This window comes from Lagenorhynchus albirostris, chromosome 10, assembly GCF_949774975.1.
Source record: "Lagenorhynchus albirostris chromosome 10, mLagAlb1.1, whole genome shotgun sequence".
Classification (NCBI taxonomy): Eukaryota; Metazoa; Chordata; class Mammalia; order Artiodactyla; family Delphinidae; genus Lagenorhynchus; species Lagenorhynchus albirostris.
The window spans coordinates 96,755,495-96,770,280 of record NC_083104.1 but is presented as its reverse complement, the minus strand read 5'-3'; the positions used below and the strand labels follow the sequence as shown (position 1 = coordinate 96,770,280).

Sequence of the window (14,786 nt, the reverse complement as noted above, 5' to 3'; positions counted from 1 at the left end):
ACACGCTGCCCTCTTGTGGGAGCCGGAGACGGAGCATTACTCCAGTCCTGTGGAGGGATGATGCTGCCGTGTCGAGGGAACCCGAGTCCTCTACACGGTAGGAGAGCGTCGGAAAGTCTACTAGGTTGTCTAACTGAAGAGATGCTCTTTTATTACCTGTGACAAGTTTCTTCCTAATTAGCTTGTCACGTGCCTGAATTTTTTTTTTGACTTTTACTTTCTTCTTTATTCTTTTAAACTATGAAATGAACACAAGCTCATCATAAACGTTTGGAGTCATACACAGAATACAAACTACGCTATGCAAATCAGGTCAACATTTTTCTAATTCTAAATCTGATTTTTTGTTATTTCGTAGTTGTCTTTCTAGCCCATTTCCCACCATTCCCCCATTCCCATTCATCCTCCAGTTCTGCCACTGCCTCCACGTTTAGAGCTCTATCACTTTGCCAGAGAAAGAAGGGAAAAGGAAGATGATAGATGGAAAAAAAGTGGGAGCAAATTCCAACATTTATAATGCCTAGTGTAAATGTCATTTCCTTTGCAAATTCTTCCTTAAATTTTACCACCATCCTTCCTCTGGGTGGAAGGATCATCCCTATACAGCTCTCTGTTAACTGTCTCGAAATTATCAAAGCCCTCTGTCCCCCAAAAAAGTGTGGTAGAAAATTGAGTACTTGCAGAATGTTCCACCAGGCCAGGAGAGGGGTCGTATATTCATATCTGAAATTCCAACCACCTAACATACTACCAGGCACGTAGTTTCTTAGTTTGTGCTCAATAAATATTGAAAGAATAGTGATTTCAAAACTTCCTTGAAAGGTTATTGAAGTGAACATTCATTCTCTGTCCAGAAGCCATTGTGCCTTCATAGCCAACCACTTATTTCCTTTGGTGGTGGTGGAGGGATCGTTTTTCTCCTAGTGTACGTCATCTAAGTGGAATAGTAAATCCAAATGCCTCTACCCCCACCTCAAAAGCCAGAGAAATACAGCTTTTTTCCCCCAGACAGTTATCCTCACCGTTTAGTTTTCTAAGGCTCTTGTGGCTTAAACAACAGAAATGTATTTTGTCACCATCCTGGAGGCTAGAAGTCAGAGATCAAAGTGTCGACATGCCTGAATTTTTACCATTAGAGATTAATTCCTTTCAACCTCAACCTCCACAGGGTTCCTCATTTGAACCACAAAACAGAAAATCATTGGAGTGGCTATTTTTGCAATTCTCCCAAGAATCTTACATGCCTAGAAGTTAAATCATAACATACACTGGATGCCTTAAGCTTTAGGGCTTAATTCTCTTGGTAAAACTCTGGTTGAAAATAGACTTGTCTTTGTAAAGAAAAATATCCCCGATATTGTAAAACCTCAAATTAAAAAAACAAACAAACCCCCACACACAACTATACCAGGGAGATCTGTCTTACCTGGCTTGCTGTTGGTCGTTTCTTTGGATTCCAACTCAACATTTCAGTCATAAGCTGAATAGCTTCACTACTGGCATTGGGAATAAGAGTTTTTAAGTTTATAGGAACACACTGGGGAAAGCGGAAATTCATAGAGGATGCAAGCTGGTACCCTTCCGGCCAGTCACTCTGTTTAAGGAATATATAAGTGGGGGAGGGGAGGCAATAAGTAATTTGTTTTTAATGATCAATTTAAAACAGAGTAATAATATAAAAATCACTGTGTATGAAAATTTTAATGTTGACTCATATAAATAAATGTGAAAATGAAATACCAGACCACATACACAATTCAGTGCTATAAACAGTCTAGAAAGAACAGTGAGTTGAGAATTAGGGAAAAAGTGAGAAAGCACTTTCATAAATTTCAAAATGTTAAACTCTGGTCTTTTGGATCTCGATGGTGATGATGGTACCCAGGTGGCTCTGAACAAGTAAGGACAAGCGATGTACAAAGACACTGATTATTACAAAGATCCTCATTATATGTTATACATTGCATCCAATGTCAAAAACTGCACATAGCTGGGAAATGAGTTACGTTAAAGCTTTAATAGCTGCGTTAACTTGACTAATGTTAACTACGAGGCACACGCTCATTTAATTCAGGTGTAATTATACAAACTTAAACTTATTAAATAAGTGCATCTCAGAAAGTGAAGTCTAGCTGAGTGCAATAGTTAATTGAAAAGTACTCAGTTCAAGAAATTAAATATCCATGGCAGAGGTATATAAATGTAAACAAGAAAAGGTTAAGAGAAAATAAAATCCAGGACACCTGGCATTGATGCGTTGATCCCAATGGACATTCACAGAACAGGTAGGAAAGAGGCTAAGCATGTAGTCATCGGCTGGTCATCAGACCAAAGTTAAACACATAGAATTCTAAATATAGAGAAATTTCCCTTAAGTTCTTAAAGAAAGGTAAGCCCCTTTTTCTACAGTCTGGTGGGATTCAGGCTTCTTGCAGCCCTCATCCCATCCCAATACAAAAAAAGACTGATGATAAGAAAATTAACCCTTAAAGCGTCAGCCTTTCTGAAAATGAAAATATCAGCTAGCTGCCCCCAAGTTACAAATAATCAAAAGTTACAACAACTTAAGGACAAAAGTACTTACTTTTTTGGGAGTCCCTAAAACTTGGCAAATCTTAAAGATTTCATCGACCTCACTTGTCCCTGGGAAAAGTGGTCTTAACGTGTATAGTTCGGCCATTATACTCCCAACAGCCCACATGTCAATGGGAGAGCTATAAACTGAAGATCTTAATAAAACTTCAGGAGCACGATACCTATGAAAATGGAAAACAAAACAAAACAGCCCATTGTGCTTGTAGTTTCAGAGGTGGAATGGCAGTAGGATTTTGTTTGGTCAGGCATTTCAATCAACCAGGTATTAACTGCCTTCTCTGTATCAGGCATCTCTCTGCACAATGTGTTGGGTTTATATTGACTAGCACACATTTTTCCTGACCACAAGCAAGTAGTGGAGCTCAAGACAACTATAAACGAAATGTCCAAGTGGCCTAAGACAGGCACTCGAACAAATAACTGTGGAAATGCTATATAATACATTAAGAAAAGGCGGAGAAGCTCTGAACGGAAGCAGATACGTTCTGAATGGGAGCAGTTGTATAATTTTACAACGCATTAAATCCTGATATATTCACATGAAGGATCGAAAACAAAAGATTAACAAAGATTATCCCTGAGTAGTGGGCTTTCTCCCATCTTTTTCTAAAAAAATTATTTTATTGAAGTATAGTTGATTTACAATGTTGTGTTAATTTCTGCCGTACAGCAAAGCGATTCAGTCATACATATATATACATTCTTTTTTGTAGACTTTTCCGTTATGGTTTATCACAGGATATTGCATATAGTTCCCTGTGCTTGTTTATCCATCCTTCTTTTGGCTTATCTGTTTGAAAGTGCTGAGTCCTCAGTTGACTCAATTTCCTTAATTGATAATATTTCTAATTAGAAAAATACTCTATTTATAAGGCAAAGGTAGCTGGTGGAGGATATTCTCAATTTTTTTTCCATGTTGAAATGCATAAACGTTTCAGCCTAAATGCTTTGCAGTGTTGTCCTTTGGCTTCCACTCAGAGTAGCTTTCTTTGACAGCTTTGAGATATAATTCACATAACATACAGTACATCCATTTAAAAGCATACAGTTCAGTGACTTTAAGTATATTCACAAGAGTTGTGCATCCGTCATCACAATCAACTTTAGAACATCTTCATCACCCCCAAAAGAACCCCCACACCTCTCCAACAGCCCTGCACTCCCATTTCTCTCATCTACTATCTATCTGTGGATTTACCTGTTCTGTCACTTCACATCAATGGAACCATACACTGTCTGGTCCTTTGTGACTGGCTTCTTTCACTGAACATGTTTCCAAGGTTTATCCATGTTGTAGCATATATCAGTACTTCTTTCTGTTTATTGCTGAATAATATTCCACGGTATGGCTAGACCACATTTTGTTTATCCATTCCTCAGTTGATGGACATTTGGGGTTTTCCCACTTTTTGGTTATTATGGGTAATGTTGCTGTGAACATTCGTATACAAGTTTTTGTGTGGACATACGTTTTCATTTCTCTTGGGTATATACCTAGGTGTGGGATTTTGCTGGATCACTTGGTAACTATATGTTTAACCACTGAGGAGCTGCCAGGCTGTTTTGTACCATTTTCCACTCCCACCAGCAAAGGAGGGTTCTAGTTCCTCCACATCCTTGCCAACACTTTTTATTATGTTTTGATATTTTTAGGAGACAAAATTGTTTTGAAGGTTTTGCCAAATTTAGATACTGAAAACAAGTATTCTCAATTTCATTCCATTTCAGTATAGAATCTAAATTTACCCAGTTGAAAATAGAAGCTCCTTAAAAAGATTCTTCCCTGCAAGAGGAGATTTTCCAATTCTAATTATACATTTAAAAAAGATAAAACTAGGGCTTCCCTGGTGGCGCAGTGGTTGAGAGTCCGCCTGCCGATGCAGGGGACGCGGGTTCGTGCCCCGGTCCGGGAGGATCCCACATGCCGCAGAGCGGCTGGGCCCGTGAGCCATGGCCGCTGATCCTGCGTGTCCGGAGCCTGTGCTCCGCAACAGGAGAGGCCACAACAGTGAGAGGCCTGCATACCGCAAAAAAAAACCCAAAAAAACAAACAAACAAACAAAAAAGATAAAACTAGTACACTTTGAGCTCTTATTTAATTTGTTCAGTTCCTCCTTTGCTTTTGTAGGGATAAATATCATTATCTTCCTGTTTGCAAACCTCATTTTCAATAATTGCAGTTTCCCATAAACTTCAAAAGCTTTGGGGTTTTGGCGTCCATTTATCAAAAATTCTGAATGAAGATTTCCAAGTGATTTGAAACAAAATGCAACCAAAATATGAAGGAATTATTTACAAGAAAAGCTAGATACCACTGTAAATCATTTAAATTGACTTACAAAGTAGTTTTTCAAAGGCTCAAACAATTCTAAACTTCGAATGACAGACGGCAGAGAGAGAAAGCACACGCAGCCGTGCTGCCGCCGTTTCTGTAGTCAGCATCAGGAGCGTCACAGAAATGCTGCAGTGCAGTTACCCTCTGCGTGTATGTGTAATGTGTAAATTCTGACAACTGCAGCTTACTTTGATCGGTAGAATGCAAATTTAGCAGCTTATTTGGATGCAGTTACAAAATAGATATGCATCTTAACCAATCCAAATAAATGTCTGCTTTCTGGGTTTCTTAATTTAGTAAGAATACTGTTTTTGTGATGCTAGGCTTCACTAGAACTTGTATTACCACGGCAAAAATAAGTTTATTTTCAAAGGTTTTAACTGAAGTTAAATAGCATTCATAGCAACGTCAGACATTTCACTTTTCAAGGAATGACCTTCCAGAAGCTTCACTTTGATTCTCCGAATTGTGATGAAAAAAAATCAAATGATTATTAGAAATACGGTAACTGATTTTTCTTTTCGAAGCCAGTTGGAAGGCACTCATTTAAAACTGACATTGTTAATTAGCCATGTGTTGAAGTGTGAACTTGGTTTATGGGTCTCTCGTGTCACCAGATCGGACCAGGGAGGAATTGGGAAGCATACAGCGGAGGTCGATCAGACGTGTCCCAGCTTGTTTTAACGAAACTGTTGATAACCGAGACTGTCCGCAGCAAACCGGGACATATTGTCACTCTTTCCAGTCTCTGTCCTCAGACTTCTTTTCTTCTCTAACCACACTCAGTCCCTTAGTGACCTCACCCAACCCTGTAATTTTTAACACTGAGGTGTCCCAAGTTTATGTCTCCAGCCCAGCCCTGCTCCTTGAACCCCAGGTTATAGGTCCCACCGCCTACCGTGACATCTCCCCGTGGTGGTCTCAGAGGCACCCCTCAACCCGAAACACAACTGCGCCTCCCCCCACGAGCTCCACAGCAGCCCCGTCTCCATCAGGGCTGACTCCAGCCCTCTGGCTGCTCATGGAAAAGACCCTGAAGTCTCTGACTCCTTCATCTTATTCCCCACATCTGCTTCACCAGGAAATCACATCTGCTCTGTTTTAAAACACACCCAGCATCTTACACCTGTCACCACCTCCATGGCCACCAGATCCAAGTCACTGTCATTTTCTGCCCAAGAGAGTGTAACAGCCTCCTCCTTGGTCTCCCTGCTTCTGCCTCTGCTCCTCTAGACCCTTTTCAGGACGGCAGCTCAGAGCCCTCCAGGGGCCCCCTGGTTCTCTCCGATGAGCATGACACCCCAGTCCTTACATTCGGCCACCCCACAAACGCTCTGAGCTCATTTCCCGCTCCCACCCTCCTTATTCACTCTGCTCTTTGCAGAGTCCACGGTGGCACTCCTGTCCGTAGGCCTTTACGCTCAGCATTTTCTCTGCCTGAAAGCCTCTTGCCTCCCAGCATCTCCCCAGCCCGGCATCAGTGAGACCGCCTGTTGAAAACAGCAGCATACCCCTTCCCTCCCCTGTCTCTTCCAATCCCCTGTCCCTTTCCAGACTTTATTTTTCTGTATAATAATATGTAGAGATGTACATGTATCACTATCTGATACTCAAATATTCTTAATTGTTTTTATTGGAATACAATATACGTACAGAAAAAGGCACATGTCCTAAGAGTACAGCTTGCTGAATTTTCACAGTTAGAACATACCCATGGGCCCAGCACCCAGACCAAGGAACTGCGTGTTACCAGCTCCGCAGAGGGCCCCTCCTCTGCGCTCTTCCAGTCACTACTGCCCCTACCCTGACCACGTAACCGCTATCCTGACTTTTAACAGGTTCGTTCTATTTTTGTACTTTATATAAATGGAAGCACATAATGTGTGCTCTTTTTCTGTTTGGCCTCTTGCTCACAACATTGTATCTGTGAGATTCATCATATTGTTTACGTAGTTGTAGGCCTTTCATTCTCTTTGCTGTGAAGTAGTCCACTGGGTGAATATATATGCCTCTGGTGATGGACATTTGGGTAGTGTGCAAGATGGGACTGTTACGTGCTTGTGGTGAACGTGTGTGTGTCTCTCTGTTGGTAACTCAGGACATTCTTTATTTGTTTATGTATTGGCTGTCATGTAAGCAGCATGAGGCAGAGATTCTTTTCTGTTTCGTTCACGTCTGTGTTCCCAGTGCCTAAAATAGTATCCAGCACATAACAGGGGTTCAATAAATGTTTGTTGAATGAATGAATGGATGCGTGAAATCCTTTTTCCTTCCCTTTTCATTTATCACAAGAGTCACGAGGCAATCCTTCTCTCTCTCCAAAGAATACAAAAAAAATTCAGTTCTACATTTTGCTTTAAATACTTGATATGGAACCTCCAGAAAGATGTGTAACGATCTACTGTAGGAAAGCGTCAACAGAGACATATGCCTCTGGACCGTTGCTAAAAACTACTCACCATCTGGTGGATACATAATCAGTATACGGTGGCTGTGACCTTAATTCTCTTGCCAGTCCAAAGTCGGCAATTTTCACAAGTTCTGGGCCCATACAAAGCAAGTTTTCTGGTTTCATATCCCTATGAAAAAAGCCTTGGTAATATAGAGAGGAAAAACAATAATAAATCATCGTATCTAGACATATTTGATTTACTAACAAGATAGCTGAGCCTCTCTGTTCTAATTAGGAAGGTGAGCTTAGGAAAAAAATAAACCATATTTATTGTCTGCACAGTGATGGGAGGTGGGGACCCTGCTTTCAAAATAATTTGGCAAGGAAGTTCATACAGTATATATGGCCATTAAAAAAATAAATATCCACATGTATTTCTATTTGTGGATCCGGTGAGTTCAGGCACTGGGTTAGATACTGCCACACTATGATTATCTCCGCTAATTTGAACAACACCCTTAAGGAGGTATTATGATCACCAGTGGGTAGCAGATGAGGAGGTTGAAGCTTGGAGAGAAGCAGTCTAGTGAAAGCAGAAGGAGCGCTGCATATCAGGCTTCAGTCAGTGAAGCTGGTCTTATCACTGCTCTACCACATTGTAGTTTAACCTGCGATTCCTTGAGTATAATCACTTTGAGAAGTCCATTAAACACAAATGGAACGCCACACATTTGAATCAACTCCTTCCTTTAAAATTATTTAACAGCTCAGTTCTCCCCGGTAGCTGCGTTGTTGAAACAACCCCAATAATTATAATGCTTATTTACCAATTTAATATATAAAATAAATGGCTAGTTACCAAAGCTACATGGCAGCCCAATGAAAATGAGGGCAGAAAGCCCTCCTTGCAAATGTCTAAGGAATAGGTAAAGCACACTGGTTGTACACAGATGACTTGTATCCTAATGACTTTGCAGGGTGGGGCATTAAGAACGGGCCTGGTCATCAATTGTAGGTGATCATCATCATCACCAGAGGGTTTTCATGCAGATTTGAGCTAGGAAGACTTTTCTAAACCTAAACTTTTTTAACCCCTTCAAAGCCAGCGTGGGCTCTCCGTGACATCTACAACAGTTCTGTACTCTGCTTACCTGGTACTCCTTACTCAAAATAGCTACTGAGATCCATCCATTTCACTAACTTCCAAGAGAAACACATCGTAATTTCATAATATGAAGACAGGAATGGGAGCACGTGTGATGGTGAAGTGACATTAATCCATAAAATCTTAATTAAACCACAGTTGAGGTTTTCCCCATCCTCACTAATATAAATATATTGGTAACTTGGTCCTAGCTTTAACTAAAATATTAGTCCATTTCTTTTGACAGCCACTGTTTTTAAAATATCTATTTTCTCAAAGGATTACATCTGAGATGTTTACGAACTATGGCAAGAATAATTTAGCTTTTGTAAAAATGTCTATTGTTCTTGGAGTCTGGTTTCCCAGATCACTATGTAGGCATGTATAAAGCCAACTTAGATTACTCATATGTTATTTACTTTCATCAACAATTTTAAAATTCCAAGCTGGTTTCCTCCTTCAATCCCTTATGCTCTGAAATTGCTGATAGTTGATAAATATCCAAGGAATCTAAGCCAATTTTATTACTAGCCTAAAAAATATCAGCAAAACACAAAACTCTTTCCAAAAATCAGAGAATTCCTGAGGCTTTTGGTTTTCCACATCACACTTGCTTCCATTAGCATAAATTAACGCAGGCAAATATCGAGAGTTAACCGTGCTGACCAGAGTTTAAAAATGAGTTGAAGACCAGGAATCCAATATGAACAATTAAAATAGCATATATCCTTTACATTCCATGTAATTAATAAATGACTGACGGTTATCAATGGATTGTAATATATTTTCATGGGTTTTAGGCTTTTAAAGACCTTAATAGTTTACATAAGACAAAAAACCCCTGGGGATTCAGGAATGTTCTTACAATGTTTATATGGAATTCTGCATAGCATTTCTAGAAAATAAATTATTTCCTGTAGCAGTTAAAAGAGAAAGGAGAAAAGAAAATATAAAATATAGGATGAAACATGAAAGGAGGCTAATGGTGATTTTTGAATGCCTGTTCTCACAGTGCAGCAATGGTATGATATAAACTAGCCTAATTTAATATCTAAACATCTAGTGATGCTAAACTAGAATCATTAAAAATTAATGATCATTAAATCACTAAAATTTTTCGTAATAATATTAACTTTATTTTGGTTTGATAGATATGCAAAAAACTATAAATTAAGATTACATAAATAAGAAATGCATAAAAATAATTTCTCCAAATATAGAAACTACTAAATGTAAATACTAAGGAAGACTAGAAAATACCATAGCACAGGTGCTTTAAACTGTTTAAGTGTTAATAATTGATCATGATAGATCAAAGCATTCCAGTCTTTTCCAAAAGAGGGACTTCTTTTTTTTTTCATTTCCATGGTAAAATTAGGTGGAATGAGGTAGCAGGATGGGGTTAACTGAGACTAAAGGCTGATGATCAAACTGTAAAAAAATTCTGCTATAGAGGAAGATAGTTACAGATTATAGAAATTCTATTTTATATAGAATTATAGAATTTCTAAATTTTTAAAATAAAACTGTCAGTTAGTAGGCACATACTCCAAACTTGTAGTTATCCAATATAATATTATTTAACAGTTTATATACAATTCCTATGCATGACCGTGACAGTAATCTAAAGGGGCAGGGCAATGAAACCTACCATGTTTATGGATAAATGCCAGCCCTTGCAATATTTGATACATAATATTTCTGATGACCGACTCAGGGAACAACTTGTTTCTGTGAAGAAATGAACAAATAAACAGTGATGTAATTCAATTTGTAAAAAGAATGCTGTAGGGCTTCCCTGGTGGCGCAGTGGTTGGGAGTCTGCCTGCCGATGCAGGGGACGCGGGTTCGTGCCCCGGTCCGGGAAGATCCCACATGCCGTGGAGCGGCTGGGCCCATGAGCCATGGCCACTGAGCCTGCGCGTCCGGAGCCTGTGCTCCGCAACGGGAGAGGCCACAACAGTGAGAGGCCCGTGTACCGCACAAAAAAAAAAAAAAAAAAGAATGCTGTACACTAAAGGTTCAGTTATAGTATCAGAGCAGAGGTTTTGTATATTGGTCTTCAGTTGACATGGAAAAGAAGTTTACTTGAATAAAAAAGGCTTGTAAATTAATCCTCAAGAACAATATTTCAGGAAGTTAAGCTACCAAAAACAAAAGTGTAAAAATACCACTAACCTCAAATAACCCTTTACCATGTACAGTTGTTAATGGTTTAATTTATACTTTTGACATTGAATAGTATTCTAAACAATATCACTTTAATTTCCTTTTAATTTAGAAATCCAGAATTGAATCATGAAATTCCAAAGTTGAGTCTTTTTAATGTTCATTTGCAATTGCATTCACCACTTCCACTTATATATATATTTAAAATCATATGAAAGTATAATATTTCATGTATTTACATGTACTTAATTTTTTCTTCAAAATTATATCTCAGTATACCACGGATATGTTTATCATTTCATATATTTTGAAGAGCATAAATTATTATTAGAAGCCCAGAAGATTACCCATAATCCCACCACCTGATAAGGAAACTATTTTGATTTTTCAGCATTCTAATCCAGGCCTAATCCATCTGTGTGTATAACTTTTATATTAGGTGTCAATGTTACATAAATACAACTTTGGTTTCTGTTTTTTATTCACTTATAAGCACTCTTATAATCTTCATAATTATCACTTTTAATGGCTACAAAATAATGACATCAGTATTATACACTGTAATTACCAACCTATTCTCCCATTGATATTTATTTTAAAAAGTTCAAAGAGGTAAGTGAAGCTTGGTATAGTCATTTAACAGAACACACTAGCTATGGTAACTATGAAGATTATGTATCAGCATTAAAAAATGCCTATAGGGCTTCCCTGGTGGCGCAGTGGTTGAGAATCTGCCTGCCAATGCAGGGGACGTGGGTTCGAGCCCTGGTCTGGGAAGATCCCACATGCCATGGAGCAACTAGGCCCGTGAGCCACAGCTACTGAGCCTGCGCGTCTGGAGCCTGTGCTCCGCAACAAGAGAGGCCGCGATAGTGAGAGGCCCACGCATCGCAAAGAAGAGTGGCCCCCACTTGCCACAGCTAGAGAAAGCCCTGGCACAGAAACGAAGACCCAACACAGCCAAAAAATAAATAAATAAATACATTAATTAATTTTAAAAAGTGCCTATAAGTGAATAAATCAAACAGAAAAATGTATCACCACTAAAATTACAACTACATAGAAAATATGCATGTCTGTATACAGGAGCTAGAAAGAACCCTAGAAAAATAAACACTGATTTGAGAGGTAGAATATCCTTTACTTTTATTTTAACTGCTATTAATGTCATGATGATATCAGCCTGAAACATAACAGGCATTCAATACAGTATTTTTTGAAAGAAGGAATGATACGATTAAAGAAAAATTCACTGACCATCCTTAGACCTTGAGAGAGAGAGAGAGAGAGAGTGTGTGTGTGTAAGAAATATAGAGAGAGAAATCAACATCATTCTACTGGGAAATTCATTTCATATTTTAGGCTCTTTGGCTGAACAACTCTGGCTTTAAAAACGGACAAAATGGACATTAAACTCCCAGATGTGACCGGCAGCTGCCACCAAAATGTTATCCTCTCCAAGCTCATGGCAGGTGACTGAAACTCTCCTTCGTTAGAGATTCTGTTTGTTTGTTTAAAAATTAAAATGAGAATTTCCTTGGGACTGGTAACACATTTTTATGATTCACTTAAGCATTCTAATAAACAAGTGTATTAGATCCTTTCTTGAAAGCAACTTCATTCTTTCCTCCATTCCTTCATTAACCTTTTGCAAGATGCTTGGGAGAGTAAGAAGGAAAATTTTCTCGATTTTGCCCAAGGCCAGCTTTATTATTGAGTATTAAACTATAGATAGATTTTTGTTTCAAAAAGTATAGATAGATAGTGTGTTTATATGAAATATTTACCTTGACTTTTGAGTTATTACCATGGAAAAATGATGGTTCTTCAACGTTAGATATTATCCTTTGATAAAGGTAACTAATTTAAAGCTACCTCATGGACTGATAGATCTGTACATTGCCAAGTGTGACATAATGAAGGGGTCCAAGGGACTCATGGAGGAGACAATAAGGAAAAAGTTTTCGTAAAGACATACCTGTCTTTCATTAATTGATAGAGGTTTTCTTTCATATATTCAAATATAAAATAAAGATGGTCATTTTCTCTGATAACTTCTTTCAGTTTAATCACATTGGCATGATTAAGTTTCTTCAGAGACTGCAATAGAACAAATGAGCATTAAAATTCTAAAAGCAAAAAAAATAAAAATAAAAATTCTTAAAGCAAAGTTATAGAAGTTGGCACAATCTCATCAATGCTAGGATGATAAGTACCTTAAGTAGTTTTCCATTTCTTCTAAATTCATTAATGAATTTTTAATATCTATAAAAATTTCCATGTCTAAAAACATCTAGAACATCTATTTAAGTAAGCAGTGGGCTTCCCTGGTGGCGCAGTGGTTAAGAACCTACCTGCCAATGCAGGGGACATGGGTTCAAGCCCTGGTCCGGGAAGATCCCATAGGCTGCAGAGCAGCTAAGCCCGTGAGCCACAACTACTGAAGCCCACGTGCCTAGAGCCTGTGCTCTGCAACAAGAGAAGCCACCGCAATGAGAGAAGCCCTCGCACCGCAACGAAACGTAGCCCCCACTCACCGCAACTAGGGAAAGCCCGCCCGCAGCAACGAAGACCCAATACAGCCAAAAATAAATAAATAATTTTTTAAAAAAATTAAAAAAATACAAAGTAATCAGTAATTGTCTAAGTAATGAATATAAGTGCAAAAATAAACCAGGTCAACAATAGCTATAAGACATTTGTCATGTTTTTTTTTCTTGGTCATTAAATAGGTTTAACTTTTTCTGACTTAACTATGTGGAAAGCCATGCAAAAGTCTCCAAAAATTTATCCAAGTTATACAACATAAAATATAAAGAAATGGTATGTGGTAATTAAAAAAATTATCTTTCCTTTGATAATATGGATTAAAATGCTCTTTTAAAAGTGAGAGTATACTTTTAAATATGAGAGTAGTTACTTTCTGTTCTCCACTGACATTCTGATGAGAAATGAGAAATTAGGAACATAAAGAAAAACATAAGAAATATAATTATCTTTGGTCTGCTTCCCTCAGAGAACAGAACCATCTTCTTAGCTACCATCCTCAGAAATGAGACACATGTGAGGTAGAGCTAAGGCCTTCTGGGGTTCTTTTCATCTCTGGGATTTTACCTTAACTTCTCTCAAGTTCATACATTCATCCCAAGAATAGAACTTTCTCTTCATTCTGCAATAAAAAAAGAAAAGTTTAGTGTGTGGGGACCAGGGATTTGAAGACACAATTTACACCATTGGCTTTCTTACTCTATAATTAGTTCACTTTGGGCAAAAAGCTGTGATATCTCTTTTCCTTCCTCCTTAAAAGGAGATCATCTCCCTTCTGTGTATCTCAAGGCCATTTGGTGCAGGTTCACGACTGTGTCACTTCTTGGGCAAATTGCCTAATGACTTCTCCGTGCTGCAAACTGCTTAGCTATAAAGTAGGAACTACTGCATAAGAAAATCCTATTGTAAACTGCTTAGTTCAGCACTCAGTACATGCTATTGTAGATCTCCTTATTTTTACTGCTTTCTGTGGTCAGCTACAATAAGGTATGAAGGGCATCACTACTATTATCTCTAAAATATCCTTAGTGAATCAGAATTTCAGTTATACTCATTCAGGCGCTAGAAATTTATGAAGGAGCTTGAAGAAATTGAGGGCTTACCAACTTACCAAAAGATACGTTTCAGTACTATAGATTTATAAATGTCTTGCTAAAATGATAAAAGTAAATCTAGCACAGTGCTTAATTTGAAATAAAATAGAAATCAATTCAAATGTAGTATAAAAGTATTTTAGTAAATTGATCAAATCCATGCAAAACTATACATATAATCTCTGATTCTTAAAAAGTAATTATAGAATTTTTAATCCAGTGTTTTAGAGGCTAGTTAATATATCCAAGTTCCTTTTCAAAATTTAGTACAAATTGAAACTTTTATTCTTCTTAAAAATCTGTACTAGCTGCATCCACATATACTAATATGCTACTTTCTTTTCAGCAGTTACTAGTTATCAATACTACCCTAAGGTAATGCACGTATCTATATGCAGCAAATACAGAAGTTTCCTTGCAAAACAATTATCCCGCTTTCTAAAGGAATTAATTATAAAAAATTAAACCAATTTGTTAGAATTCCTTTTAGATTCCCTGCCATCTTCTCTT

At 37.9% G+C, this 14,786-nt stretch overlaps 2 protein-coding genes across 4 annotated transcripts in view; both read right to left on the bottom strand.

The window, feature by feature from the left end:
• NEDD9 (neural precursor cell expressed, developmentally down-regulated 9) overlaps positions 1-14,786 on the bottom strand; it is a 503,823-nt gene that overhangs the window by 100,667 nt on the left and 388,370 nt on the right. The window lies entirely within an intron of this gene.
• The window catches only part of MAK (male germ cell associated kinase), a 40,916-nt gene that overhangs the window by 21,416 nt on the left and 4,714 nt on the right, over positions 1-14,786 (bottom strand). For all 3 annotated transcript variants that reach the window (XM_060164280.1, XM_060164281.1, XM_060164282.1), the window contains exons 2-7: positions 13,750-13,804; positions 12,614-12,735; positions 10,118-10,197; positions 7,390-7,522; positions 2,585-2,756; positions 1,427-1,594 (exon numbers count right to left, since the gene is read on the bottom strand). In XM_060164280.1, the coding sequence (XP_060020263.1) occupies positions 1,427-1,594; positions 2,585-2,756; positions 7,390-7,522; positions 10,118-10,197; positions 12,614-12,735; positions 13,750-13,804 (730 nt within the window). The remainder of the gene's footprint in view (positions 1-1,426; positions 1,595-2,584; positions 2,757-7,389; positions 7,523-10,117; positions 10,198-12,613; positions 12,736-13,749; positions 13,805-14,786) is intronic.